Below are 24,901 nucleotides of genomic sequence, written 5' to 3'. Positions count from 1 at the left end.
AGGAGCCATTTACAGTCACACAAAGCACAGAATTAAAACTAATAAGTTGCATGCAGACACACTGCTACAGTGTGTCGTGGGGATATTTGATATGCATAAATGAATAAAACATAAGGCGCTCTTTTTTCCCCCCCAGCAATTAGCATAAACGTCACATGACCGAACAAGGGAGGGTCCCGCAGCCGAGTGTGTAAAGCATCGTAAAGCTGCTTTCTGCGCACTAATCTGAGAGGTATTTTTTCCTTCCCAGGGGCCCATTTACAGCATGAGTGGCTCAAGGAGAAAAAAAATATTTGCAACCCAAAAACACTTAAGCCGTCTTGACTTAAGCTGCGTTGAGAAGGAGGAATCACAACGCAGCTTACGTCAAAGGCTCTGATTTTCGCCATTTTCTGTCTCTTCACAAAGCTCAGATCCATAATGGCTTTTAGGGTTTAGAGAGACACAAAATTCTTGCAAATTTCAGAATTTTTACTGCATTTTTATTCAAGAGGGGGGGGGAAATCATTTTTTATTATTCTTTACTAACTCTACAGAAGATGTTGTGTTCTTGGCCCTGGAACCCTATGACCCGTTTCATTTAGGCTCTTAATGCCACTTGAATGTTTGTTTTTTTTAAAGATGTCATTTGTTTTGGAAACCAGATTCAGCAGCTCATATATTCCAGACCTCCTGCTTCTCTTTTTCGCTATATTGTTGTTTTTTTATGTCCTAGAAGGCTGATTGTTTTCCTTCTTTGATTCTTCTGATGAGTGAGTAGTCTGAGTAAAAGCATCCTGAGGAGTCCAGTGGATTTTAAGATACCATAGATAGTTCATGGTTATCCCGCAAAACATCAAGCCTTGACGACCTTGTCAAAACAAAAATCAAAACTTCCATCAGAAATGAGAAGAACTGTGACAGGCATTTCTCCTGTGACCTCGGGCAAACACTGAATCAGCTGCGAACAAATCTTCCTCCTCCTCCTCTTCAACCTCCTCTGTTTGCATCATCTCAGACCTCTCCTGCAGGCACCTTTTGTTTTGCTTGTGTTCCTCGGGCTTTTAAAGAAAAGGAGTGAGAAAAAGGGAAAGCGGCTTTTTGACCTCCTGTCAGTTCTTGGCAGCAGCGCTAACCCTTTCAAGCCACGAGGAATCCCCCCCCCCTCGCTCCAACACACACAAGCACACCGCCTCCTTCCCGGTTCGTTCTGTTGCGGAGCTGCAGAGCGTATCGCCATTACTCAGATCTGCTCCGGGTGACTCGGCAGGCTTTACACTGCTGTCATGCGGTTTTGAGTCCTCGCATTAAATCTTCAGCGCGACGCCAAAATGACTGTGCTGTAGCACTCGGGAGGCCAAAACAGTGCGATTTGCGCCACCGTTTGTTATGTTCACACATCTTATTTGCGTAGGAAAACAAATGTTTACATGTGGTTAGTGTTTATCGTAGAAAATATTTGCGCCTGTGTTTTTTTTTTTTGCTCCCATCTGGTTAATTATAAATCTTCGACACATCAAATACATGGCAGGCCGACTTGGCAGAATTTCTCAGTATTCCAGGTGGAGTGAAAACCTCCGGGGGTGCCGAATCCAACGCATAGTTTTAAGTTATTATTTTTTTTATTGAAAAGGACTGTTGAATGTAATTGTGGACATTTTTATGCACTCCTATGTCTGTTGAGGCGGCTTTGGTAGCTGAAACTAATCCCACCGACGCAGGTCATGCACTTTAAAGAACAAAATCAGTATCAGGACCGTATGCACGCACTTACGTAGCTAAAATGTGACACATCGCTGCTCTGAACCAGTTGAATAGCTTGTGTACACACGCTCATAGACAGTCAGCAGCCAGTCATGTCATAACCTTTGACGCTGCTGTCGGCGCGGCGACTCAATGGCAGCGAGCTGAGCAAAGAGACGGAGGAGCGGCAAAGGACTGAAGTGATGTGTCAAAGAGAGAAAAATAACAGGTTAGCTGCAAGAGTAAACAGGTGTGTTTACTGCTGTGTGGCAGCGAGGCGCGGAGCTCTACCCGCATGCTGCAGAGACGAGGCGGAACTCAAAGAGCATCTCGTGCGCAAGGACGGATGAAAGGGTGAGAGGGAAGGCGGGCGATGGACGCGGTGAGCCGGGCGAGCCGGCAGGGAAACAGGTGTTCGGGGACGGCCCCATCGTTCCTGGCGCACATTTGCATCTTATAAATATTTGAAAAATTAATAGTCAACTCCATCTGCTGTGTGTGTGCGTGTGTGTGTGTGTGTGTATGTGTGTGTTCTGCACTGTTGCTTCTCTTCAATCCTTGAAGGTGTTTTGGGAAATGAGCCTGTAGGAGACAGATAAAAGTTCTCATAATCAAAGGGTTCGGATACGTGTAATTCACCGTCTGACCACCAGGTGTCTCCTTCATGCCTGCCCGGGGCATCAGGATTATCAGTAGGAAGAGGCCCATACATCAGCCTGGTGTCGCTGAAAAAAGTTTCGGGGGCTTGACATGGATGATGTTCTCGCTGATCCAAAGGAGAAGAACAGGAAGAGGAAGTTGTGACGTCTGAGTTCGCTGTAGCACATCAAACAAAGATTAGCGTCCACACATAGGTTCTTCAAAGCCACTGTGTGCGCTCGTTGTGTGATGTGTGGTCCGGTATTGTTCCCATTGCACATTATTTTTCTAGGTGAGAATGATCACGTCGGTGTGCTTTATAGAACACCTCATTGAATTCGTTTTTCTTCTTGCGATTTTTTTTTGTCTGTTGCCTCGTCGACATGCAACACGAGGCCACACTGCAGACTGACAATGGGATTTTCATGCGTCAGAAACAAGAAATTCCGTTCGCCTGCCGTCACGCTTTTTCTCGTTGGCTTTTGTGCAAGAGACAAAACAGTCTTTCCTTAAAAAGATGCTTCCGATTTGCACGCTCCCTGTAATTGTCGCCTCTTTGACACGCGACAAATGCACCAAACAATTTGGAAAGAAGGGCGGCGCACAAAAACTCTGAGCGGAGCCGTCAGTCAAACACCTCCTCCGCTCCACGTCCTCTCCCCACCGGCAGACTCTCTCTGTGTCGGTTGTAATTATTTGTTAATTGGCGCAGTGGGTCGCGCGAGACGGGGGATCAGAGAGGATCTTTTCCGCCGCCTCCCGCTGTGACTCGTGTTTTTGACGCCGCACAGCTGGAGTTTGTCAGGCCCACATTCGGCTGCCCCGTAACCCGCTTGTCTAAAACTTCCTGTTTACTTTGATTTTTCTTTAGCCGCCCTCCCCCCCGCCCCCCAGCATTCTCTTCCGTACACAGGGGCGCACATCTTGCTTTTGAAAGGTGTTTGCAGACTTTTTTTGGAGGGGAATCTCCCACAGGGACTTTGTGTTGCATCTGATTTTTTTTTTTCTTCTTCAGAAAAAAACACATCTGCTGCTGCTGCTACCGCGTGTCATGGAATAATTTGGGGAAGGATGGTAGTGGGGGGGGGGTGGGGGGGGGACTGATTAAAAAAGAAAAGGGGTGATTAGCAACAAGCTGAAACGTTATTATTCATCATCTGCTTTGCGTTGCAAACCTTTTCCCGAAGGCCCACGCTCAACCTCCCAGACAGCAACAGCTCTGTGAAACAGGTACACGCAGCGTCACGCCGAATGCCAATTAGCCTCCGCGGCTGCAGCTGCAGCCACATGCATCAACTAGCAACGGGCAAAGTGGGAGGAGCCGCGGGTTGGTGTGTGGGGATACCGCCGGTACCAGGGGGAGGTTAGACAGAGGGGAGCCGCCATCAGACGACGTGCTGTTCATTACTTTCACATTGCAGGGTTGCCAAAGGGCTTCGGAGTGTCTGACTGTGGCATGCTGCGCGTGATGTGCGTGGTACAAATACACGTGGCTCGTCGTGGGAGGGAGTGGAGGTTTTTCCTGCGCCGAGACTGCCCCCTGCAGGAAACTACCTCACTAGGTTACATGCATGACATTATGGCACAAGAGGATAGTTATGATTTTAACCCCAGATGAAGCAGGATTCAGTCGGTGCTCTGAGAGACATGAAGGTCGGCAGGCTGATTCTGCTGCTGTCTGGCAAATCTTAATGTTTGCTGAGTTGGTTTTTTTTTATATATTTCTCAGCTCAAGTGCATTTGATCATTGCTTCAGGACTGCTTTGCTTGAATTGGGATCCGAGGTGACAGTGTAGACTGACCATGAGGTCACAAGAACATCATTAAAGACTGACTTATCTGTCTTTCCCGGCGTGGGGATTCAATTACAAGACCATCAGTGAGGAGATCTCAAAATGTATTTTTGAGAACTGATCACCTTCTTTTCTCAAATCAAACACCAAACTGAAATCACAATTGTCAACTCTGTGCGTTAATAAGCTCCATGGCACTCTATACAAACCTCAATTATTAATTTGCTCCCAGATTGTCAAACATCCATAATGAATAAACTCGAGGGTGAATTATTTACAGAGCCTATGAGCGTGCTGCAACTTACTGACACCGAGTCACCCTGTGTGTGTGTGTGTGTGTGTGTGTGTGAGAGAGAGAGAGAGAGAGAGAGAGAGAGAGAGAGAGAGAGAGAGAGAGAGAGAGAATAGGGAGAGAGATGTCATACATACAGTACATTTGGCTACGTTAACATCGTTACGTCACACAGCTTAACGATTCATTTTGAAGAGAAGAGTGCAATTTTTTTTCTTTATTTATTCAGTCACCAGGTAAAAGATCAAAATCCAGTCTTGCAGCACACTCCAAAAAAAATATTTACAAAACAGGCAAACTTTGAACTGCTCGTCATGTTCAAAAAAAACTCACTCGTTCCAGCTCCAACTGTATTTCTTCAGCTTTGGTTCAGCAAATCTCCATCTAAGCCACCATGGCTTCAAGGGCGACACTCATCTTCCTGTTCTCTCTTGTGGGTAAGCTTGGAACATTTTGAAAAAGCGGAGCTGGGATTGGAGGGAATTGATCCTTATCAGGCAGTGAAACGCAACAATCAATAAAAAGTTTTAGTCTGTAATATTATGGTGCTAACATGTAGTGTGTGTGTGTGTGTGTGTGTGTGTGTGTGTGTGTGTGTGTGTCTATTTGCAGTCTTGTGCTGTTTTGCAGCCTCACAGCCTGGTGATCGGGCTGCTCAGGTGAACCATTAGTCATTCTAAATGTGCTTTTTACTAGACGCATGAACTGTGGTGAGATGTTGGAAATCAAACGTTGTCATATTTCTGTTTCAAGCGGCTCTCCACAAGCAGCCGTTGCTGATCTCAGCCATGAAACATGCACATGCTATAGACAGTAAATGTCAATATTTTGGCTAATAACACCTTTAAATGCATGTCAAGGTGGACACCAGGAGCACCGTAAAGACATTCCTGCTGCTTTGTCTCTCTTGACTTGTGTGTATTTCACAACGTCTTTTGGATGATTGCTGCTTTTTCTTTGGCTTTGAGTCGCAGGACTCTATCGTCTTGAGATATTTCTTTCTCTCCGCTCGTCGTACACCTTGAACTCAACCTTAATGAGGAATAGGTCCCACTGCAGCAGAAGTTGTTAGTCATCTTATCCCACTTTAAAAAAGCACTTGACTTGATCACTGATATTGTAAGAACTCCACCTGGGAAGCAGAACAATTGCATATTTCACAGAAATCCATCTCATGGCTTATTAAGATTAAAAGTTGTGAAGTAGTCCCCGCTGATGGGCTCGTTCGAGCAGCACTTCCTACAGCGGTTGCTTAGGTGAACCTGAAATTAAATGAGGAAATAGGAGGGGGGGGGGGGGGGATATACTGTCCTTGCACAGACCTTGTAGAACTTTCTGTCTCATGAAGTAGAAATACTGCAGTATGTTCAATAAAATGGCTGCAAATTGCATCAGAACAGAGGAAGACTGAGACTTAACCTCTGATTTGCAGAAGAAGCAACGCACAAGCCAGGACCCAGAGTACTGGTCAGTTGATGACTGGCATGGAGAAAGGACGATGGCAAGCAATGCTGCAAACCTTTATCCACCCATGTGAGTCATACACACGTTGAACAGGAAATATAGAACTGGAGCCTTCTGCTTTAACATTGTTCCGTTGGTCTTCCAGGGCAAGTATTGTGAACAATGACGATGATGATGATGATGATGATGATGATGATGATGATGATGATGATGATGCCGGTTTTAATTCTTGTCAGGGTTATGATTTTGCTTTTATGCGGAGGACTCGTATATTTGATGAACACAGCGCCCCTACAGGATTTAATTGGAACAGCCAGTATGTAGGAGGGAACAAATTGGCTATGTGCACTGGCGGTGAGAAGTTGTACCACATATTTTTGAGGCAACAATTTTTGTGCATTGTTTTACCTGTGAAGCTGAACTTTTCCTGTTTTCCGTTCCCAGAAGCTCCAGTTTGGATTTCAGACACAAATATGGCATAGAACTGTTTAATGACCAGGAGCAGCAGCCAGCTGTGATATGCAGATTATACTAATAAACAGGATATAATCTGAAATCTATGTATCATTTAGTCCTATACTCTACTTCAAGGTAGCATGCAGAGATCAGTGATAAAAGTATTGAATGTCTCTCAATCCAATTTGAATCAACCCTCAGTTCAATCAGGAAGATTTCTATCACCAAATTTAGAAAGAACTTCAACCTTGGACCTTTAGAATAACCAAAATTGACATCAGATCCCGATTCAGACCAAGTTTGCCAGATTTGGATCCAAAGTTCCTGTAGATCAGGATCACCTAAAATATTCTTTCTTGTGAAACCCAGTTCTTAGATTTGAGCTCTTCCAGACAATTCTGATCTGGATTAAAAGTTTGGGAATTGTGGGCTGAGATGTCTGACTGTGGAAACAAACTTCTGACTGTTGGCAGAACACTTGGAAATTAGTCAGATGTAAAATCTTCCACTTTCCCTTTTTGGCAGCCGTGTGACCAAAGAAAAACTGCAGCAACAAGAGGCAACAAGAAGTACAAGTTTTCTCTTTTTGAACACCAGACCCAACCATAAAAATGATTAACCGTCCTCTATTATACTTAGTCAGTTATATAATGGAGTGTACAGCAGGAAATTTAAGAACCAAAGTGATTTTTGCAGAGTCATGTTGACGATGAAATTTAAGGGGATCCATGTGCAAATCGTTCCTAATCTGCATCACTGCAGCTATAAAGCAAATTATCGGCTTCATAGTGTTTTTTACTGCTCCTTTATCTGTTTATTAGGGTTAGGGTATTTCAATTGCATGACACGACTTTACACACTGTGATATTTCTAAGCATATAAATCATTATGCAGTCCGACCACTACATCGTATTTTTTTTATATATATATATCATTTGATTCTATAATCTTAAAATCTTTAAGGTGCCAGGTGTTTTCTTTTGTATCAACATCTTGGGAGGAGTCTGGAAATGTCCATAGCGCAATCTGCTGAGTCACCGTGACACAAAAACAATTAATAAGACTAACCCTTATCAAACGATAACGCTATAAATACGATGATGATATCCATCCATCCATCCATCCATCCACCAATCCATCCATCCATCCATCCATCCATTTTCTGTTCCCGCTTCCTTCTGCATTCGAGGTAGCGGAACAAGACACCAGTTCATCTCAGGGTCGTGAAAAGCAAAATAACATCGACGTGGACGAGATTACATTTCATAGAAATTATTTCAAACATTACAAAATTATTGGAAATGCGTTGAAGCAGTGCAGACTATGACTGTTCTAGAAAAGTGCATAAAAGAAAGGTAATATTAGAAAATGTTACTTCAGGATCTTAACATAGTAGTTAATGCAGTGCAAATTCTTCTCTTATGAACTTTACCAGCAGACGTGATTACATCTAAATACATTTTGTCCGAAATCATTTTCCAACTCACTTTGACCCAGAAAAAGTCCAAAGAACTTTTGTTGTGATTTCTTTTTTTATTGATTTACACAAGCATGGTAGTGTCCAGATAAGGCAACTTCAAAGTACGCTGTCAGTATCACAAAAATAAATGTTATCACAAGTGTGAATGTTTGTATTTGAATCAAATAAGGCTTATCTTCAATGGACTCATGGGGAGTTTTAGCTGATCATTTCACCACGGCTTGACCTCTTTATCAGAGACAAACTTGCCATGAGGTTCAGTGGCTCCAGCAGGCAGCAGCGCCAGGTAGACAGGAGTGATAGCGCCCTCGTCTGGAGACTTGGGAGCTTTGGAACCAGCCATGTCCGTTCGCACCCAGCCAGGGCAGCAGGCGTTCAGCAAAATCTGCAACATAAAGAAAGTCCAATGAAAGCAGGAAGACATGAAACTAAATCACTAATGGACAGTTTTGAGGACGGTTTACTTAACTTAAATTTTGTGCTAATAAGACTAAAAAGCTTGACGCATGTTTTATGTATATTGGATTATGCAAATCTAGATCTTCCTTTGCAAGATCAAGTTTTATCTGCAACATGATTCATGTCTGTATTTACCCCGTCACTTGGTCTCTCCTTGGACAGACGGCGCGCCAGGATAATGGACAGCATCTGCAGAAAGACAAAAACATCCACATTTAGTTCCGATGTCCTGCTTTGTTACATTTTAATATGTGATAGGATAAAAACCAATATCAGGATCTTGAGCACTAGACAGCCAATCACAGGTGATCAAAGGTCAAAGGTAGAAGTGTGTTGTTGTACCGTCAGTCCAGTCTTGGATACTCCGTAGGCTGTTTCAGGCCAGCCGCCCTGCTTGTGCTCGTTCCTCTTGGTTTCATCGACGAAGCGCTGCATCAGTCCCACCAGCTCCTCCTCTGTAATGTCCTCGCTGCGGAAACGCTGCTGCAGGGCGGGGCTGCATTTGTTCAAAGCGTTCGAGCCGGCAAAGCTGGAGACGTTGACCACGCGACCTGAAATCCACAGGAGAAGTCAATGAGCTTCTAGTCTCCTGATGGCCTCTATGTGAGTGTGGTTTATGTATATGTTGAGGATATTATCATAGAAATATTAAAACTCTGTTCCAGATAATGAGTTTTGAAAAAGAGAAAAAGAGATAATACCAACTGACTGATTAATTCAAGTGAATTAAAACAACACAAAAAATAATACACATTTTAGATTAACCATAATTTTTTAAAGACCATACCAGCCCAGTTGCAACTCTGCTCTGTTCAGTACTCACCTCCAGCTTTGATGAGTGGCAGGAAGTGAGTCAACATGTCTCTGGTGGCAAAGAAGTTGGTCTTGAGGGTCACTTCCGCCTGGACTGCAAACGGAGCCGTGTCTGCCTCTGGGGAGAGAAACAGTTTACTCTCATTCTTATCTGTGACTGTTTATTGTTTAAAATGTTGTTGTCGTCTGATTTCTTTTTGTATCTAACCTTTAAATGCAATCGCAGCATTATTAACGAGGATGTCCACTCCTCCGTACTTCTCCTTGAAGTAGGCTGCAGCAGTGATGATGCTTTTAGGATCGTTGATGTCCAGCTGGTGAAACATGGACTTAAGACCCTCAGCGGCCAAAGACGTCACAGCTTCCTGTCCACGACCGCTGCAACAGAGACACCCTTTCAAACATCTCAGTTGTTTTCTCTTTTTTTTTTAACCTCAAATAAAAAAAACATTTGTAGATCTCAGCCTGGTCCAGGTGTACAGACGAAGCCACCTACATGTCTCTGGCCGTGAGGTAAACCACTCCCTGGAACTGCTTGCAGAGCGCTCGGACGATGGCCAGGCCAATGCCCTTGTTGCCTCCTGTCACAATAGCAACCTTGGTGGACATGTCTGACCACAGGGAGATTTAATACTGATTAAAGAGTGGGTACATTTTTAAATAGTTACAGTTTCTATCAAGCACTAATTCATGGAGAGCAGTTGCTTAACTGTCATTATCGTATTTTTTTTTACATGATGACAAACGTTGATTCTTAACCAATGTGAACATAGCTGTGAGCAGTAAATAATCTTATTACTGAGACATGACACAGCATATCAACTGTTTAAACTTAGTTTCAATTTTGAGATATATATATAAATGAGAATTTCTGTGGTTTTACGTCGCACTGCAACTATACTAACAAACGAAGCACTAATAATTAGTAGTCGCCACTAGCCATATAGCTGCATGTATCATTATTATTACCCTACACTACTATACAATACTGCGCGATTTAGAATTATTCTACCACATATAAATAAAAAATGCATTCAATATAAGCAATAAGCTAGGAACTAAATGACTTGACTGTACAGAAACTTACTTGACTGGTTCTGGGGAGCAGAGGAACGAGCTGCTGACGACGACAGGTGAACAGGTGAAAGGTGCTGAGAAAGAGGCTGGGACCAGTTAATAATAGCGGTCACTGTGCGCAGCCTCTTCGCGCACACCCGGAATGACCAGGCAGCCCACGTGGGCGGCAGGGTTTTTTTGCACCTGTAGCGGTGAGCATAGATACAGTGTATAGCGGTGAGTAGGTGTAACCTATGGTTGTAAAGTGTGGACATGTTGTGTAATTTATTTGACGGGCATGACTCCACACTTTTTTACTTCCGTGTGGTGTTTGAACGGCGGCCTGTTGACTTATGCCATGAGATATTGAACGTATTGCAGCTTGCAGTTATTTGTTTGGCTAAAATGGATGAACGGTTAGTAAGACTTGAAAGGGCATATGTCTTGCAGAGACACGATCTTTTCTTCGGTTACATTTTTGATAATTGCGAACTTGTGGGGGGGTGGCGGGGGTTGGGGAGTGAGTCCTTGGCTTCTGCAAAAACAGTTGGCTAATGCACTGATAAAAGCTTCAATGTGAACAACAACAATAATAATAATAATACATATTGATTATGCTTGAATGTGAATAATGACCCTGACCCTAAGAACGATGATTACATATTAAATAAAACTTGGAAATAAAATACAGACTGCTTGTCATTTCTGCAGTCAAGTTTTTTTTGTTGTTTTTTTAATAGATGAAAATGTCCACTGCCTCTCATTTCATGATCAGCAGAACGGATTAAGTCATTGGGTGAAAGCGTTTGCCTCCAGAATCAACAACAATGTTCATGACTCCCACGTCCTTCCGTTTCCTCCATAATTTTGAGCCACGAGGTGGCAGCGTTTGACTACAGTCGCCATCATGCTACTTTCCTTCATTGTCATTTAGTGTATAGAACATACATTTGAACTTTGATTTTGTGTGTAGAATTAAACTGCAGAGAACCAGTGTCAGTCCGATACGAGGCAAAATTCATTTTTAACATTCCTTTTCAAACAATGTGCATTTAGCCTGTAATTGAGCCCCACAGAAATGAGAAATATCCATATTTAACTTATTTTACTTGCTTCACTTTTAGAAAGTGATACGTACACTGGCTCCATCCATGACCAGGAGTGTGTGTCCCGCTTCCCTGGCTTCTGAACTGAAGGGAGTTTATTCAGTTCATTGCTCCAAGGACTGCTTGCTGCCTCTTGCGTCATTTGAGTCTGATTGCTCATGTGCGATGCCGTCTGTTTTCTCTATTTATTTATTTTTTTCAGTGCAGGCACAGCACCGATCGATCATTTTCTAACTGGGGGCCTTGATCGTTTAAGAGTTGTGTAAAGAATTAAATTGCATTGATGTCTTTCCCTCTTATATTTCCCACAGTATAGACGTCAAAAGTCATACAAGGTAACTTTGAAGCAATGAAAATGGGCAGACGAATGAAAGGGGATCCGAGGTGCTGGTACAGACTGACCATGAGGCCACAAGAACACCATCTCATGGTCTCAGGGCCATCATCTCTCAACTTTTCTGTCCAACATCACTTTGATGACAAAGAGTTATAAAGGGAGAATCAATTAAGAGAAAAATCTGTGGGAAGATTTCAAAGTATTTTTAGGACTGATCACCTTCTTTTCTCAAATCAAACATCCAAAAAATGTAAATTCTGTGTTAATGAGCATGAACGTGCTCCATACAAACCTCAATTATTAATTTGCTCCCAGATTGTCAAACATCCATAATGAATAAGATCGAGGGTGAATTATTTACAGAGCCTGTGAGTGTGCCGCAACTTACCGACACTGAGTCACCGTGTGTGTGTGTGTGTGTGTGTGTGTGTGTGTGTGTGTGTGTGGGAAGGAGGGAGAGAGAGAGAGAGAGAGAGAGAGAGAGAGAGAGAGAGAGAGAGAGAGAGAGAGAGAGAGAGAAGATTTCACACAGACATTTGAATCTGTTGAGTTCTCACAGCTCAGAAAAAACAATAATGCTTGGGCACAAAGACTCAAAACCTTGTTTTCATTCCTACATTATATTTTTATTTAACCGATTTAACCAGGCAAAAGACCCTTTGACATCAATATATTCAACTTGTGTCAAGTGATACAATGAAATGCCAGTATTTAGTTACTTGGTCTTTTGGAAAATCCAGTCTTGCAGCAAACAACAATATTTGCAAACCTTGCAAACTTTGGACTGCTCGTCATGGTCAAATGAAACTGACTCATTCCAGGTCCCACTGTATTACTTCAGTTCTGGTTCAGTAAATCTCCATCTAAGTCACCATGGCTTCGAGGGCGACACTAATCTGCCTCTTTTCTCTTGTGGGTAAGCTTGGAACATTTTTGGAAAGCTGTAACTGTCAGGGGATTGGAGACAATCTTTATCAGGCAGTGAATTTCTCAAGATGTAATATGGTAGTTATATGTAATATTTGTGTGTGTGTGTGTGTGTGTGTGTGTGTGTGTGTGTGTGTGTGTGTGTGTGTGTGTGTGTGTGTGTGTGTGTGTCACCGTTTGCAGTCTGGTCTTTTTCTGCAGCTGCTGAAGACACTTGCAGCTCCCAACCTGAGGAGCTGTCAACCGCTATCAAGGTTCTGTTGTGAAACTATCAAATGTTTTCTTGTGTCCGTTGCTGATCTCAGCCATGCAACATGCACGTGAAAAGGACTTAGTATTTTTACTAATAAAACATGTAAATTCATATGAAGTTGGACTCCGCAGGGTCTCCATGGAGACACACTACGGGTGTTTTTCTCTCTTTTTTTTGTAATTGATGTTGTTGTTGTTGTTGTTTTCATCTCTGTAATGTGGAGATTTTTTTTCCTTGGCAAAACCTTAGCTGCATGTATTCCAAAGTGTCACCAGAGCCTGAATACACAAAATTGTGACTATCATTTTTAGGCGAGCCACTGTCAAACGAACAAAATAGTTCTAATGTTCAGAAATTACCAACAGGCGGTAGCAGAGTGCGGCCAAAATCTGACATGGAGCCGAGAACAGGCGGCTGCGGTGGTGATCTCTATGAGGAGTCTGACTGACCTTCTGCACAAACACCTCCAGAAAGGTAGGAGGAGAAACGTGTCACGAGTCGTTATGTTTCTATTTTTTGTACTTCATTTTTCCTTTGCTTGAAGTCCCAGCACTCAAAGTCAAAAGAATTTTCTTTCGTTCTGCTTGTCTTATACCTTAAACCAAATCCTAATGAGGAAGAGCTGCTGCTGCCACGGGCCACATCATTTGTTATTCAGCTTATCCCATTTTAAAGCATCTTGTCGAATTTTGTGTCAATTTATTTTCCGTCTCACATGAAGAAATAATGCAGTTTGTTTATTTAAATGTCTGCAAATGGATTCAGACTGAGACGTAACCTCTGATTTGCAGAGTGCAGAGACCCAGAGCCCACCCAATGCCCTGAACCTGAAATACCTGTCAACGGAGGTCTGGCATGTGCCAGAGTTGGCAATGAATACTACTGCAAACCTATGTGCAACCATGTGAGTCATGCACACATTGAATCCAAAACACCGAGCTGGACTTTGGTTGGAGGAGCCTTCTATGTTAAAATTGTGGGTTACCGATGTTTGGGTCTTCCAGGGCAAGTACTGTGAAACACAAAACGGCACATTTAGCCCTGTGTTTGCAGCCTCCTGCTGACTCTGATACTTCAGGCCTTCAACACATTATATAAGGGGAGAAAAACAATGTAGTGCTAGCACCTGTGGAGGTGGTAACGAACAATTGATACAGTTGTGAGAATAGCTAATGTTTTTCCACTAAATGAAACATGTTGCACTTCTTACATGATCAGAAAAATTATCTTTGCCAAAATTGGTAAAAGAGTGATGACAATGATGATGATGTGACTTTTATTTCTTGTCAGGGTTACGATTTTGCTTTTATGCGGAGGAGTCATGTCTATGATGAATGCAAGATCCAGACAAGACATAAATGGAACACCCAGTATGTAGGAGGGAACAAGTTGGCTGTGTGCAATGGTAAGGACCTCCACAACTCTGCCACATGCTTTTGTGCAGTGTTTAGCTGTGACACTGAACTCTGCCCACTTTCCATTCCCAGAAGCGTCTTTTCAGATTTCAGGCACCAATACAACGTATTTTCCTCGCGGCCAGGACTGCTTGACAACCATGAGCAGCAGCCAGCTGCGAGATGCCGTACTCAGAGTCTTTAACAATGAGCTGAAGGCTCACGGTGTAGACGGAAAGCCGCAGCACGAGTGTCTTGTGTGTGGACGGACATGAGCAGGGGTGGAAATCTACTGTCCTGTGCTATGAGTGCTGAAATTTACAAATTGCACCAAGCACTTCTTTAACCTAAGTTCTAACTTGACAGTCCCAACTAAAGAGGCTTTGAGTACTTGTTTTTCTGAGATTTATGTTTATGTGGCCATTGTTATTTTACGTTCAGAATAAGGAGATTATACCAATAATCCTGAAAGCATAATCTTATTTTTTACATGAATCCTATTTTGACTAATTCCTATCACTCTATTCTATTACGAGAAAAGGGATATTTCACTTTCACATAGCATTTCATACAATACACATTATTCTGTCTTATGAACTTCACCAGCAAGTGCCATTAAATAATATCTAAACACAAATAAATAAATCTAAATACAATTTGGTCAAAAGCATTTTCCAAGCCACTTTGAGTCTGAATTTTTTTTTTTTTAATGTAAACTCATTTTATTGATTGTAACATCCAAATAAGGCAATTTCCAAGTTTGCTGTCAGTATCATAAAAATAAATGTTATCAAAGGTGAAAATGCCTCCGTTTGGCACAAATAAGGCTTATTTTCAATTAAAGCGTTTACATTTTTTGACAACACTTTGGTTGATAATTTCACCACTGCTGGACCTCTTTATCAGAGACAAACTTTCCGTGGGGCTCAGTGGCTCCAGCAGGGAGCAGCGCCAGGTAGACAGGAGTGATAGCTCCCTCTTCTGGAGACTTGGGAGCTTTGGAACCAGCCATGTCCGTTCGTACCCAGCCAGGGCAGCAGGCGTTCAGCAAAATCTGCAACATAAAGAAAGTCCAATGAATGCAGGACGGCAAGAAACTAAATGACAGTTTTGTGGATGATTTCTTTAATTTATATTTTGTGATAATAAAACTATAAACCTACTGCAGTGAAGAGGGATGTAGATCTGAACAGATTTAAAGTTCTATAGGACCATGAAGACCTAAATCTGCATGGCATATATTTTTGCAGTTCAAATCATATGTGACATGATTCATGTCTGAATTTACCCCGTCACTTGGCCTCTCATTGGACAGACGACGCGCCAGGATCATGGACAGCGTCTACAGACGTGTGAATATGAAAACACATGTTAAGATAGGACATTTTCTATTGTTTCTGCTCACTCGATGACAAGTCAAAAAGGTAGAAGTGTGTTCTTGTACCGTCAGTCCAGTCTTGGATACTCCGTAGGCTGTTTCAGGCCAGCCGCCCTGCTTGTGCTCGTCCTTCTTGGTTTCATCGACGAAGCGCTGCATCAGTCCCACCAGCTCCTCCTCTGTAATGTCCTCGCTGCGGAAACGCTCCTGGAGGGCGGGGCTGCATTTGTTCAAAGTGCGAACGCTGACAAAGCTGGAGACGTTGACCACGCGACCTGAAATTTGCAGAAGTCTCTTAATTTGTAACTAACAATGACCTAGTTGAGAGTGTGGTTTATGTATATGTTGAGGATATTTTCAAACAAATAAAAACTCCCTCCCAGATAATTAGTTTTAAAAAAGAGAAGAGCAGATAAAACATACTGACTTATTACTTAAAACAAACAAACAAAAAAAATAGCAGAGGGACTGCTTGCATATGGTTTTCACATTTGTCTCAAGCAGACAACACAGAGTCATTTAAGTAGGAAAATTAAAAAGAAACCAAATACACATTTTCGATTAACTTCAATTTTAAAGACCATACCGGCCCAGGTGCATCTCGGGCCTTGCTCTGCCCTGTACTCACCTCCAGCTTTGATGAGTGGCAGGAAGTGAGTCAACATGTCTCTGGTGGCAAAGAAGTTGGTCTTGAGGGTCACTTCCGCCTGGACTGCAAACGGAGCCGTGTCTGCCACTGGAGAGGGAAACAGTTTACTGTCATTCTTATCTGTGCCTCTTCATTGTTAAAGATTTAAATGTTGTTGAATGGTTTCTGTTTGTTTGTTTCATACCCTTGAATGCAATCCCAGCATTATTGACTAGGACGTCCACTCCTCCGTACTTTTCCTTGAAGTAGGCTGCAGCAGTGGTGATACTGTTAATATCATCGATGTCCAGCTGGTGAAACACAGGCTTAAGACCCTCAGCGGTCAGAGAAGTCACAGCGTCCTGTCCACGGCCGCTGCAAAAGAGGCAAAAGTCTGATTTCATGCACCCTCTCTTTCTTTGGAAACCCTCTCTTACATCTTCAGTTTATGCCAGTTGCTGTCTTTTTTTTAATTTACAAAAATAAATTTGTAAATCTCAGCCTGGTCCAGGTGTACACAGGAAGCCACCTACATGTCTCTGGCCGTGAGGTAAACCACTCCCTGGTACTGTTTGCAGAGCGCCCGCACAATGGCCAGACCGATGCCCTTGTTGCCTCCTGTGACAATAGCAACCTTGGTGGACATGTCTGAGGGAGATATCAGTGGAAATGCTGATGAATTAGTTACAGGTAGATACATGGTCACGGTAACATTTTATGCTGACACGACGTTGCATATCAACTGTTGAAACTTGAAAGTTGTATTTTAATTTAGGACAAATCGATTTCAGTTTCTCTCTACAACGCTACAAACAGACGAAGCAACAAATGTTGAGGCTATGCACTGACTAATTCGTCACACTGATGTTACGCTACCTTGAGATTTAAAATACTTTTAAAAGAGAAAATGAACTTCAGCAGGAAATAAATATTTCCTAAAACTCAGTAAACTACAGGTCGTTCAGCCTACGCCACCGTGTTACGTGATGTAATAGCGCTAGTAAACGCCAGTTAGCACGCAAACTATTCAATACTGGATGCACATAAAATGCATCCAGTGTTATTAATACAGTAGCAACTACGTGATTGCAACTAGACAAAAACTTCTTACTTGGTTCTAGAGAGCAGAGGGACGCGGTGGTGACAGAGATGCAAAACAAGTGAAGGTGCTAGAAGACCGTGACTGACGATAGCTGGGCCCTCGCTGCGCAGCCTCTCTGCTCATACCCGGAACGGCAAAGCAAACCACGTGAGTTCACCAAACACCATCACAGGCAGCAACGGCTTCACGTGGAGCAGATAACAAATCGAGGTATTTCATTCAATGAAATGTGTGTACCGTTTGCATATATCTTAGATATTTTTTATTTTTGTATAGTACTTTGTTGTCATTTGTTTTTGCAGGTGAGGTTGTTTGTAAAATGCATTTTAATGCGTTTTTCATTGTTTTTACTGATTGATTTTATGCATATACCTGTAAAGTACGCCGTCGCGTGTGAGCATTATAGAGAAAACACTTGAGTTCAAGTCAATGCGATTCACAGCTCCACGGGGTGGAGGATGGGTCGTAGCCGTCAGGCTGGACGAGCCACAAGGAAGAGGAGACACAAACAAGACAGCCTCACACAGTCAGGTATGATTGCTTTGCAGCCGTCTCAAACGTTTTTGTTTTGGCCTCTGACGTCTCCTGTCTTTTTCTCCAGCCGCTCTGTGTCACCAGCCGCAGTACGTGAGGCTGATGAAGTTTCTCCACGGACGGGGATTCACTTCTAGGCTGCTGCAGCCAGCACACTTCACGGGTACAGCACCGGCAACACAACCTGTGCATTTACTTTGTCAAGATAAAACAGCATTCTTTCTCATGAGAGACATCTGTGTGTGTTTGCTGGGCCTTTTGTCATCCAGACACTGGTAGAGGACTGCAGGCTCTCAAGACTGTTAAGGTAAGGTGTTGGATGGAAGGAAGTACATCATCTTTTATTGCAAGTGTTTTGTTTTCTTTACACTTATTTGTTTGTCCCTGTCCTCCATCAGCCTGGCCAGTTGCTTATTTCTTTGCCAGAGTCCTGTCTGCTCACAACCTCAACGGTGCTTGACAGTTACCTGGGGTATTTTATCAAAAGGCAAGCACATGCAAACGTTCACTCACAAGTGCCTTCTTTTAAAATGTCAAAGATAGCATTTGGACATTTCTATGTTTCAACAGCGGCTTTTCAATTGTAATTCAAGTCATGTTATGTCCTGCAAATTGGATATGAGATTGTATCAGGGTTGTTTGTGGCGCTTTCACATTTTTAAGTTATCATTAGTTGTCTGCAAAGAAATGAGTGGAGATAAAAACTGTCTGTCCTCTTCAGCTGGAAACCCAGACTCTCCCCGCTGGTGGCACTCTGTATCTTCCTGGTGTGCGAGCGACACCGAGGAGAAGCCTCTGATTGGTTCCCTTATATCGATGTGCTACCGTCCACATACACCTGCCCCGCCTATTTTACGGATGAAACCATGGCTGTACTTCCAGCCAGTGTGCAGATAAAGGCTTTAAAACAGCGTGAGGCCGTTCAAGAAATCCACTCAGATAATCAAGACTTTATCAGGTGAGAATGTGATGCCCTGGGTCTCTCAGCAAATAGTTCTGGTTGTGTGCAAAGAATCATCCACTATAATGTGGCAGGTTGCATAATGGCTCATTCACTATTTTTATGTTAATTTGCACGATATGTCTCTCAAAAATTGTAGTTCTGAAAATCGGATAAGCACTTTTTATTTAATTAACAATCTAATTAAAATGTCCTATTTTTTATTTTCTAGAACCCTGCAGCCCATTTTCAGTGAGCCAGTGGAGGAGGTGTTGACTTACGAAGCACTGAGGTCTGCATCAGCAGACATTCAAACACATGCACAGCATATTCTTTTACTGATATGAAACCATTCAAATATTAAAATTTGCTGAATTTTTGGTTCCAAGAATAATTTAAAATGTGATCTGTGTCCTTCAGGTGGGCTTGGTGCAGCGTCAACACGCGATCCGTCTTCATGTCACACGCAGCCAACAGCTTCCTGTGTGGACAGGATGTTTACGCTTTGGCTCCCTTCCTGGACCTGCTCAATCACAGGCCTGACGTGCAGGTAAACTGTGGAAAAATGTAAATAGACAGTTTGTTCTGGAAGGGGTTTTTGATTTTTGTTTTTTTCAGGTAAAAGCAAGTTTCAACAATGTGACAAGATGTTATGAAATCACAAGTGTTGCTGGGATAAAACGCTACCATCAGGCCTTCATCAACTACGGATCCCATGATAACCAGCGCCTGATGCTGGAGTATGGTTTCATGGCTCCCTGCAACCCTCACAGTGTCGTCTATGTGGACTCTGGTGAGCTATCAAGCATATATTTTTGTGCCTTGTATTTTGCGTCATTAAGTATATTAGATTATTAGGGAGAATAACCCTAATTGTGACTCCAGATACAGATAAACTGTGACAAATTAGCAGTTACACTGGTCTTATTTCCGCCAGCTCTCCTGATTGATGTTCTAAGGGGTGACAGGAGTTTGGAGCAGAAGATGAAGTTCCTCAGAGAAAACAGTTTTCTACAGTAAGATGGCTGTTTTTTGTTTTTTTCTTCCTCCATCTTACACAAAGTTGATATTAAATAAAAGGAACCATGTCATGCAAGAAATTCTTGTGCAATATATTTACCAACAGCAAACTCCACAATGCATTTCCATGCACAGGATTATGTCAGTATTAATGCTGAGACTTAGGATAACATTGTTATATTGCATACTAGTGCCAAATAATTTAAATGTCAACATTTTCTTCATTTAAAATGACTTTTTACTTTGCTTTTAACCCCGCACTCAGTAACCTGACTGTGTCAAGTGAGGGTCCCAGTTGGAGGCTGACGACGGCTCTCAGGCTGTTATCTCTGCCGCAAACACTCTAGTAAGAGCATGCGGACAACTGATACTTTCAGAGTAAGAGTATATGGAAAAGAGTGATTCATTCGATGCATGTGCTTCCTCTCAGCCACCACTGGAAGGCAGTGTTGCTCGGCCAGGCAGTGTGCGATGAACGGGAGCAGTGGAGCCGACTAACAGCCAGCACTCTGTGCCAGAGGCTGCTGAAGGACACACACACAGCTCTGGATAAGGTGTGTGTGTGCGTGCGCGCACTGAAAAACTGTTTGCAATAATTCATCTGTGTTTTTCATTTTGTAAAGGCATTTTATTTTTGTTTTTATTCAGATCACCCATCTCTTCCAGCATTGTGAGCAGTCAGTCAGAGAGCAGCTCTTTGTGGCCCAGTCACTGCGTGAGGAAGAGAAGTGCATCCTGGGAAGCTGTTTGATGGAACTACAAATCATACAAGTAACCAGCTGAACTGCTAAATGTCGTGTGAATGCAGTTGGCTCACATCTGGTCAGAGCTCTGTCCCAGTTAGGCCGCACAGTCTTCATAATGATGAGCCAGCCTCATCTGTGTTTCCGAACGAATGAAGGGTGGAAACCAGCTGGACAGCCTGAGTCCCTATGACCACAGCGCCAGAGTTTTGGCTCCAGAAATGCAGAAACATGTGTGCTTCTCTGGTAATGGCCCCAAGCAGGACAGTGAGCTTGTTAACACCTCAGTCGACAGAGCCAAGGGTCAAAGATGAAATGTAGGGACAGCGAGGCGAGATCATCCAAGAGTGTTGAGGTGAGGTCCACAAAGAGGTGAGGACTTCAGAATTTAATTAATTAAGAAGACAAATGGGAGCAACAAAACACAAGAACTACATGATATTTATTAGTATCATGCTTCCCATTTTATTTTTTAGTTTATCAAAGATGATGCACATTTCGAACATTATTACTCAATGTGAGGCTTCTCGATTGAATCACTTTATATGCAAAGACGTATAAAAAAAGAGGTTTGTTCTCAAGTCTGATGGATTTGATTTATTCTAAGTTGTTGCAGCCACACAAAGTTAAAATCCTATTGAGATGATAGATATAAATGTTTGTGTGTTTGTTCGTGTGTCTTTGAAAGGCGTCTATAAATGGCGCCGTCGTTGATCATATCAAGGTCTCAGTGTTTTGGTTAGAGCTGAACAACTGCCTTTGGCTTGTGGTGACGTTGGATGGTCTCCATGGCAACCGTGGCTTCGTAGAGGGGGACTGGCTCTTCTGGCTGAGGTCTGCAGGCAGAGATGACACGATGGATTACACGTGTTTGAAGTTGAATGTATAATACAAGTGAGTGTAAAGAAGAGACAAGCAGTGACACCAATAAAAGATGTTAAACAAAACTTGAAAAAACTTTTTTTTTTTTTTTAATTTCAAAGTGCCTTGATGATCATCTCAGCAGCTCAGGCTTTGAGTGACCAGCCGTTTTAAATTTGGGTCACCTGAGAACTCCAGTCGACATTTTCTCCACAATATCTTTGAGAATATCTGAGACATGCGTGTTAAGGAGGTAAAGGTGTTTGTGCCTCATCATGCACAAGTGTTTTAGATGCTGCACTGTGAGTTCAGGATACGGAGGTATCTCCCCTGCTGTGCTGTGGAAGCTGTCCAAACTTCAGGGTTGAGAAAAGTCACTGAGGCCGACTTTAAGAAGAGCAGTCTACAATCTGGAGGGTCCAGCTGTGGAAGCACAGGAAACAAACATTGTATATAAGGCAGAAATATAACAGCCTGTTTAAAATATTTGCTATTCTGCTGATATGTATGTAGCAGATGAGTCACCTGCAGGTTTTTATGGGACGTAACCCAGTGTCCACCGACTCCCAGCACACTGATGATGTCATGTTTGTGTGGGAGGAGCTTCATCTCTTCTAACGACTCCTCCTCCTCTTTCAGGCGTACTTAGCACAAAAAAAACAAGACATTACGATGTTCACCGCTCCTCACATCTTGTTCTGCCATGTTAATAAAGTGATTTGAGAAAATAATTTACCTCCAGAATCTACGACAATGTCCACTCCCAGTCCTCCAGTCTCCTCCATAAGCACAGACAGCAGGTCTGAGGAGCCATCATACACGGGGATAACCTTGGCTTTTCATACAAATGCAAAATGGCAAGAAACTATTAGTGAGATATTAGAAAAGGAACTATTATTCATGTCAAACTTTCAGTTTTACTTTAATTATGTTTTTGTTTTTATGAACCACAAAGTAGCATCATTTCTTTACAGTGATGCACAGGCTACTATTTACTGCAAGTGTGACATGTTGACAAAGGCAGCAACCGTGTAAGTGAGAAGGACAGACAGAAAAGCTCTCACCAACAACCGGCTCCTGTACACCTTAAGAAAAATTAAGACGAAAGGCAGAAATAAAAGAGAAGCAGCATAGAAAGGACAACAAATATCAGGAATGATGAAAAGCAGAAGGACATTTTAATAATCACAATGGTATCTTACTGAGGATTATCAGTGGTTGGATTAGGTGGAAAAGTTTACATCACAGATGATATTGATGGCTTTTGGGAAACTCGCACTGAAACCTGGAGGCAGCCGAATGCAAGTGTGCACATACCTACGCTGGGTCGAAGCTGCTCCAGGAACGTGTGTTTCTGTGGCGTGTGTGACGTCGTAAGAACCTTCACTCCGTGGTAACAGGCCAACTGGATACACATGAGGCCGAAAGACTTAGAGGGAAGACAAAGAGGAAATGATTTTAGATTTGGATTTGCACAGCTGATGCTCAATTTGTGGGGTGGTACATACACTGGCTCCATCCATGACCAGGAGTGTGTGTCCTGCTGCCACCCGGGCATGTGTGTGCAGGGCAGTATAGGCACACACACCATCGCGCAAAGCTCCAGCTGCACAAACTGAGCTGAGCTTCTCCGGCTTCTGAACTGAACAGACCAAGAAGTTATTTTTTTTTATATTATAAGGCCATGGAATTACTTCACAGCAGGTGAAATTATTGGGGGAAAAAACCAACACATTTATATAAACACTTCTGTCAATCTATTATGTGTGTAGGGAGCTACCTAAATAGTGTTCATCTATGTCGATGACATCACAAAGTCCCGAGCATGGAGAGTCCAGTGGCAGAATCCCTAGGGAAAAGAAGGCAGACACATTTCTTATATGCGGTTAATACCTTGAGGTTTGTGCATAGGGAAACAAAATTATGGACATAAATAAAACATACATAATACAACATAATCATTTCTGTTGTATTTTGTTCTTTGTTGCTGACTGCGTCTATATCGCAAGTTCTAAAAGTTGGTAAAAAAAAAAATATATATAGACAAATCCTACCTACGACCTCTTCATCGGGCTGGAAGAAAGAGACCTTTGCACCCACTGTGGGGAGAGATCAAACAATTAATCTGCTACTCACAACTAATTACACGTTTCCTTTGTGTTTGTGTGAAAACAACCTTGCTGAACGACGCCGGCCACCTCTCTGCCAACAGGGATTAAATCAGTAGAAATCCCCACGTCGCGCAGCAACTGCAGCCATAAAGAGTCATCACAAAAGTCTTTTTTTCCGCACATATGTAACAGGTTGAAGAGAACTGTGTTCTGTACCAATTTTAAATTTATTTTGCCAATCAGTTTGTTTGTTTTTTTTAAATCATATTTTACAGTACCTTGACGTCCAGTGGACTGAGCCCACATGCCTTGACCTGAACTCTGACCGAATGGCTGTCTAGAACCTCTGAAAGAGTCTGGATACATAATCAGAAACAAAGGCAGTTAGATCAGCCCCAAAATACACTTTGCATTGCGCCTTGATGCTTATGCCATTACCTTTACACCATGATTAAATTATTTGTTTACGGGGCCTTTCAAACGCTACCAAAAATCTCACTGCGGCCACAATAACAGATGAAAACGAGGCAGGCAATACGTTCTGCAAACCGTCATCATTACCATCCACCTGCAGAGGCAAAACACAAACAGAGGCTCACCGTTTCCTGGATAACGAACTTGGGTTCAGTGTCACTCACACCGACTCGGCAGTATAAACCCTTCATTCTGTTCAAAGGCAGCTGCAAGGAGAAACTCAAGCGTCACTACTTCGTATCACTTGGGTCAATATTATTTTTTTGTCTTTGCTTCTGATACAGTTACAATGGACGTTATGGCAGCATTCTTACTGACTAGCTTGAATCAGCTGACACTTTCTTGTTCGTCATTCAATTCTTTGCCGGAGGTTGAGAGCTCACCACTGCCATCTATTGGGGGAAAAAAAACCCTACATTTCTTGGTAAACGTCAAGGCATTATTTTTATATATATATATATTCGATGTCTTAAAAAAAAAATCCATTATTCACACCGTAGTGGCGTCTTTGAATAAATAATTTAACTAGCAGAATATAATGATGAGTCTAAGTGTTGTAACTTGAGATAATACCATCATTCACAGATTCTAAGATATTAAATAATTAAATAAATTTGTCGTCGTGTGTTTCCTTTAATTGGAAGATAATCGCATAAAAATTAAAACGCAAAAATATAAACTAGCAGCAATTTGTATTTGCTTCCTGTCCTTGCAGGCATATCAGTGACGGATTCATATCAGTATTGAAGAAAATGACAATATTTGAAAGACGTACTTTGTTCAATGATAAAGTGCGGATCAGGTCGCAAGTCGTGATTCAACAATTGATGTGGTGATGTGTGCAAGTATCGTCAATGTTTAATCAACTGTATCAAGCAATTTCTAAACTAACTTTGACTTCACCGCGTCCCTGCGATAC

The 24,901-nt window shown here is 42.5% G+C and overlaps 4 protein-coding genes and 1 long non-coding RNA gene across 6 annotated transcripts; 2 read left to right on the top strand and 3 right to left on the bottom strand.

Moving 5' to 3' along the window:
• Positions 1 to 4,730: 4,730 nt before the first annotated feature.
• Positions 4,731 to 6,466, top strand: LOC142899466 (uncharacterized). The gene is made up of 5 exons (XR_012928770.1): positions 4,731 to 4,883; positions 5,059 to 5,105; positions 5,879 to 5,979; positions 6,147 to 6,264; positions 6,355 to 6,466. It is a non-coding gene; the product is annotated as an uncharacterized LOC142899466 (long non-coding RNA).
• Positions 6,467 to 7,293: 827 nt separating this feature from the next.
• Positions 7,294 to 10,464, bottom strand: LOC142899461 (carbonyl reductase [NADPH] 1-like). Its single transcript, XM_076043051.1, has 7 exons — positions 10,206 to 10,464; positions 9,615 to 9,729; positions 9,327 to 9,496; positions 9,129 to 9,236; positions 8,648 to 8,856; positions 8,441 to 8,494; positions 7,294 to 8,231 (listed from the first exon to the last, which is right to left on the bottom strand). Exons 1-7 carry the CDS (start codon positions 10,447 to 10,449, stop codon positions 8,058 to 8,060), a joined length of 1,074 nt encoding a protein of 357 aa, XP_075899166.1. The 5' UTR covers positions 10,450 to 10,464; the 3' UTR covers positions 7,294 to 8,057.
• Positions 10,465 to 14,886: 4,422 nt separating this feature from the next.
• On the bottom strand, positions 14,887 to 17,427 carry cbr1 (carbonyl reductase 1). Its single transcript, XM_076043054.1, has 7 exons — positions 17,309 to 17,427; positions 16,731 to 16,845; positions 16,403 to 16,572; positions 16,198 to 16,305; positions 15,636 to 15,844; positions 15,480 to 15,533; positions 14,887 to 15,245 (listed from the first exon to the last, which is right to left on the bottom strand). Exons 2-7 carry the CDS (start codon positions 16,841 to 16,843, stop codon positions 15,072 to 15,074), a joined length of 828 nt encoding a protein of 275 aa, XP_075899169.1. The 5' UTR covers positions 16,844 to 16,845; positions 17,309 to 17,427; the 3' UTR covers positions 14,887 to 15,071.
• setd4 (SET domain containing 4) lies at positions 17,362 to 21,528 on the top strand. The gene is made up of 14 exons (XM_076043055.1): positions 17,362 to 17,509; positions 17,742 to 17,830; positions 17,901 to 17,996; positions 18,103 to 18,140; positions 18,232 to 18,320; positions 18,555 to 18,791; positions 19,006 to 19,065; positions 19,194 to 19,323; positions 19,392 to 19,566; positions 19,711 to 19,789; positions 20,059 to 20,139; positions 20,224 to 20,347; positions 20,442 to 20,564; positions 20,695 to 21,528. Exons 2-14 carry the CDS (start codon positions 17,758 to 17,760, stop codon positions 20,848 to 20,850), a joined length of 1,461 nt encoding a protein of 486 aa, XP_075899170.1. The 5' UTR covers positions 17,362 to 17,509; positions 17,742 to 17,757; the 3' UTR covers positions 20,851 to 21,528.
• cryzl1 (crystallin, zeta (quinone reductase)-like 1) lies at positions 20,978 to 24,331 on the bottom strand. 2 transcript variants are annotated; one of them, XM_076043052.1, is made up of 13 exons: positions 24,108 to 24,331; positions 23,787 to 23,864; positions 23,574 to 23,646; positions 23,452 to 23,496; positions 23,178 to 23,246; positions 22,906 to 23,039; positions 22,715 to 22,826; positions 22,462 to 22,482; positions 22,134 to 22,232; positions 21,923 to 22,041; positions 21,715 to 21,820; positions 21,583 to 21,628; positions 20,978 to 21,372 (listed from the first exon to the last, which is right to left on the bottom strand). In XM_076043052.1, the coding sequence occupies exons 1-13, from the start codon at positions 24,171 to 24,173 to the stop codon at positions 21,276 to 21,278; spliced, it is 1,065 nt and encodes a 354-aa protein (XP_075899167.1). In that variant the 5' UTR covers positions 24,174 to 24,331; the 3' UTR covers positions 20,978 to 21,275. The 2 variants fall into 2 exon arrangements, with proteins under 2 accessions (XP_075899167.1, XP_075899168.1); XM_076043053.1 differs by lacking the exon at positions 22,462 to 22,482 and having other exon boundaries at positions 24,108 to 24,330.
• Between the last annotated feature and the right edge of the window lie 570 nt (positions 24,332 to 24,901).

Source organism: Nelusetta ayraudi, unplaced genomic scaffold, assembly GCF_046127955.1.
Source record: "Nelusetta ayraudi isolate G7.1 ecotype Tasmania unplaced genomic scaffold, CSIRO-AGI_Nayr_v1 ptg000072l, whole genome shotgun sequence".
NCBI classification, from domain to species: Eukaryota; Metazoa; Chordata; class Actinopteri; order Tetraodontiformes; family Monacanthidae; genus Nelusetta; species Nelusetta ayraudi.
The sequence above is the reverse complement of the archived record's forward strand: the minus strand, read 5'-3'. Positions and strand labels throughout refer to the sequence as shown.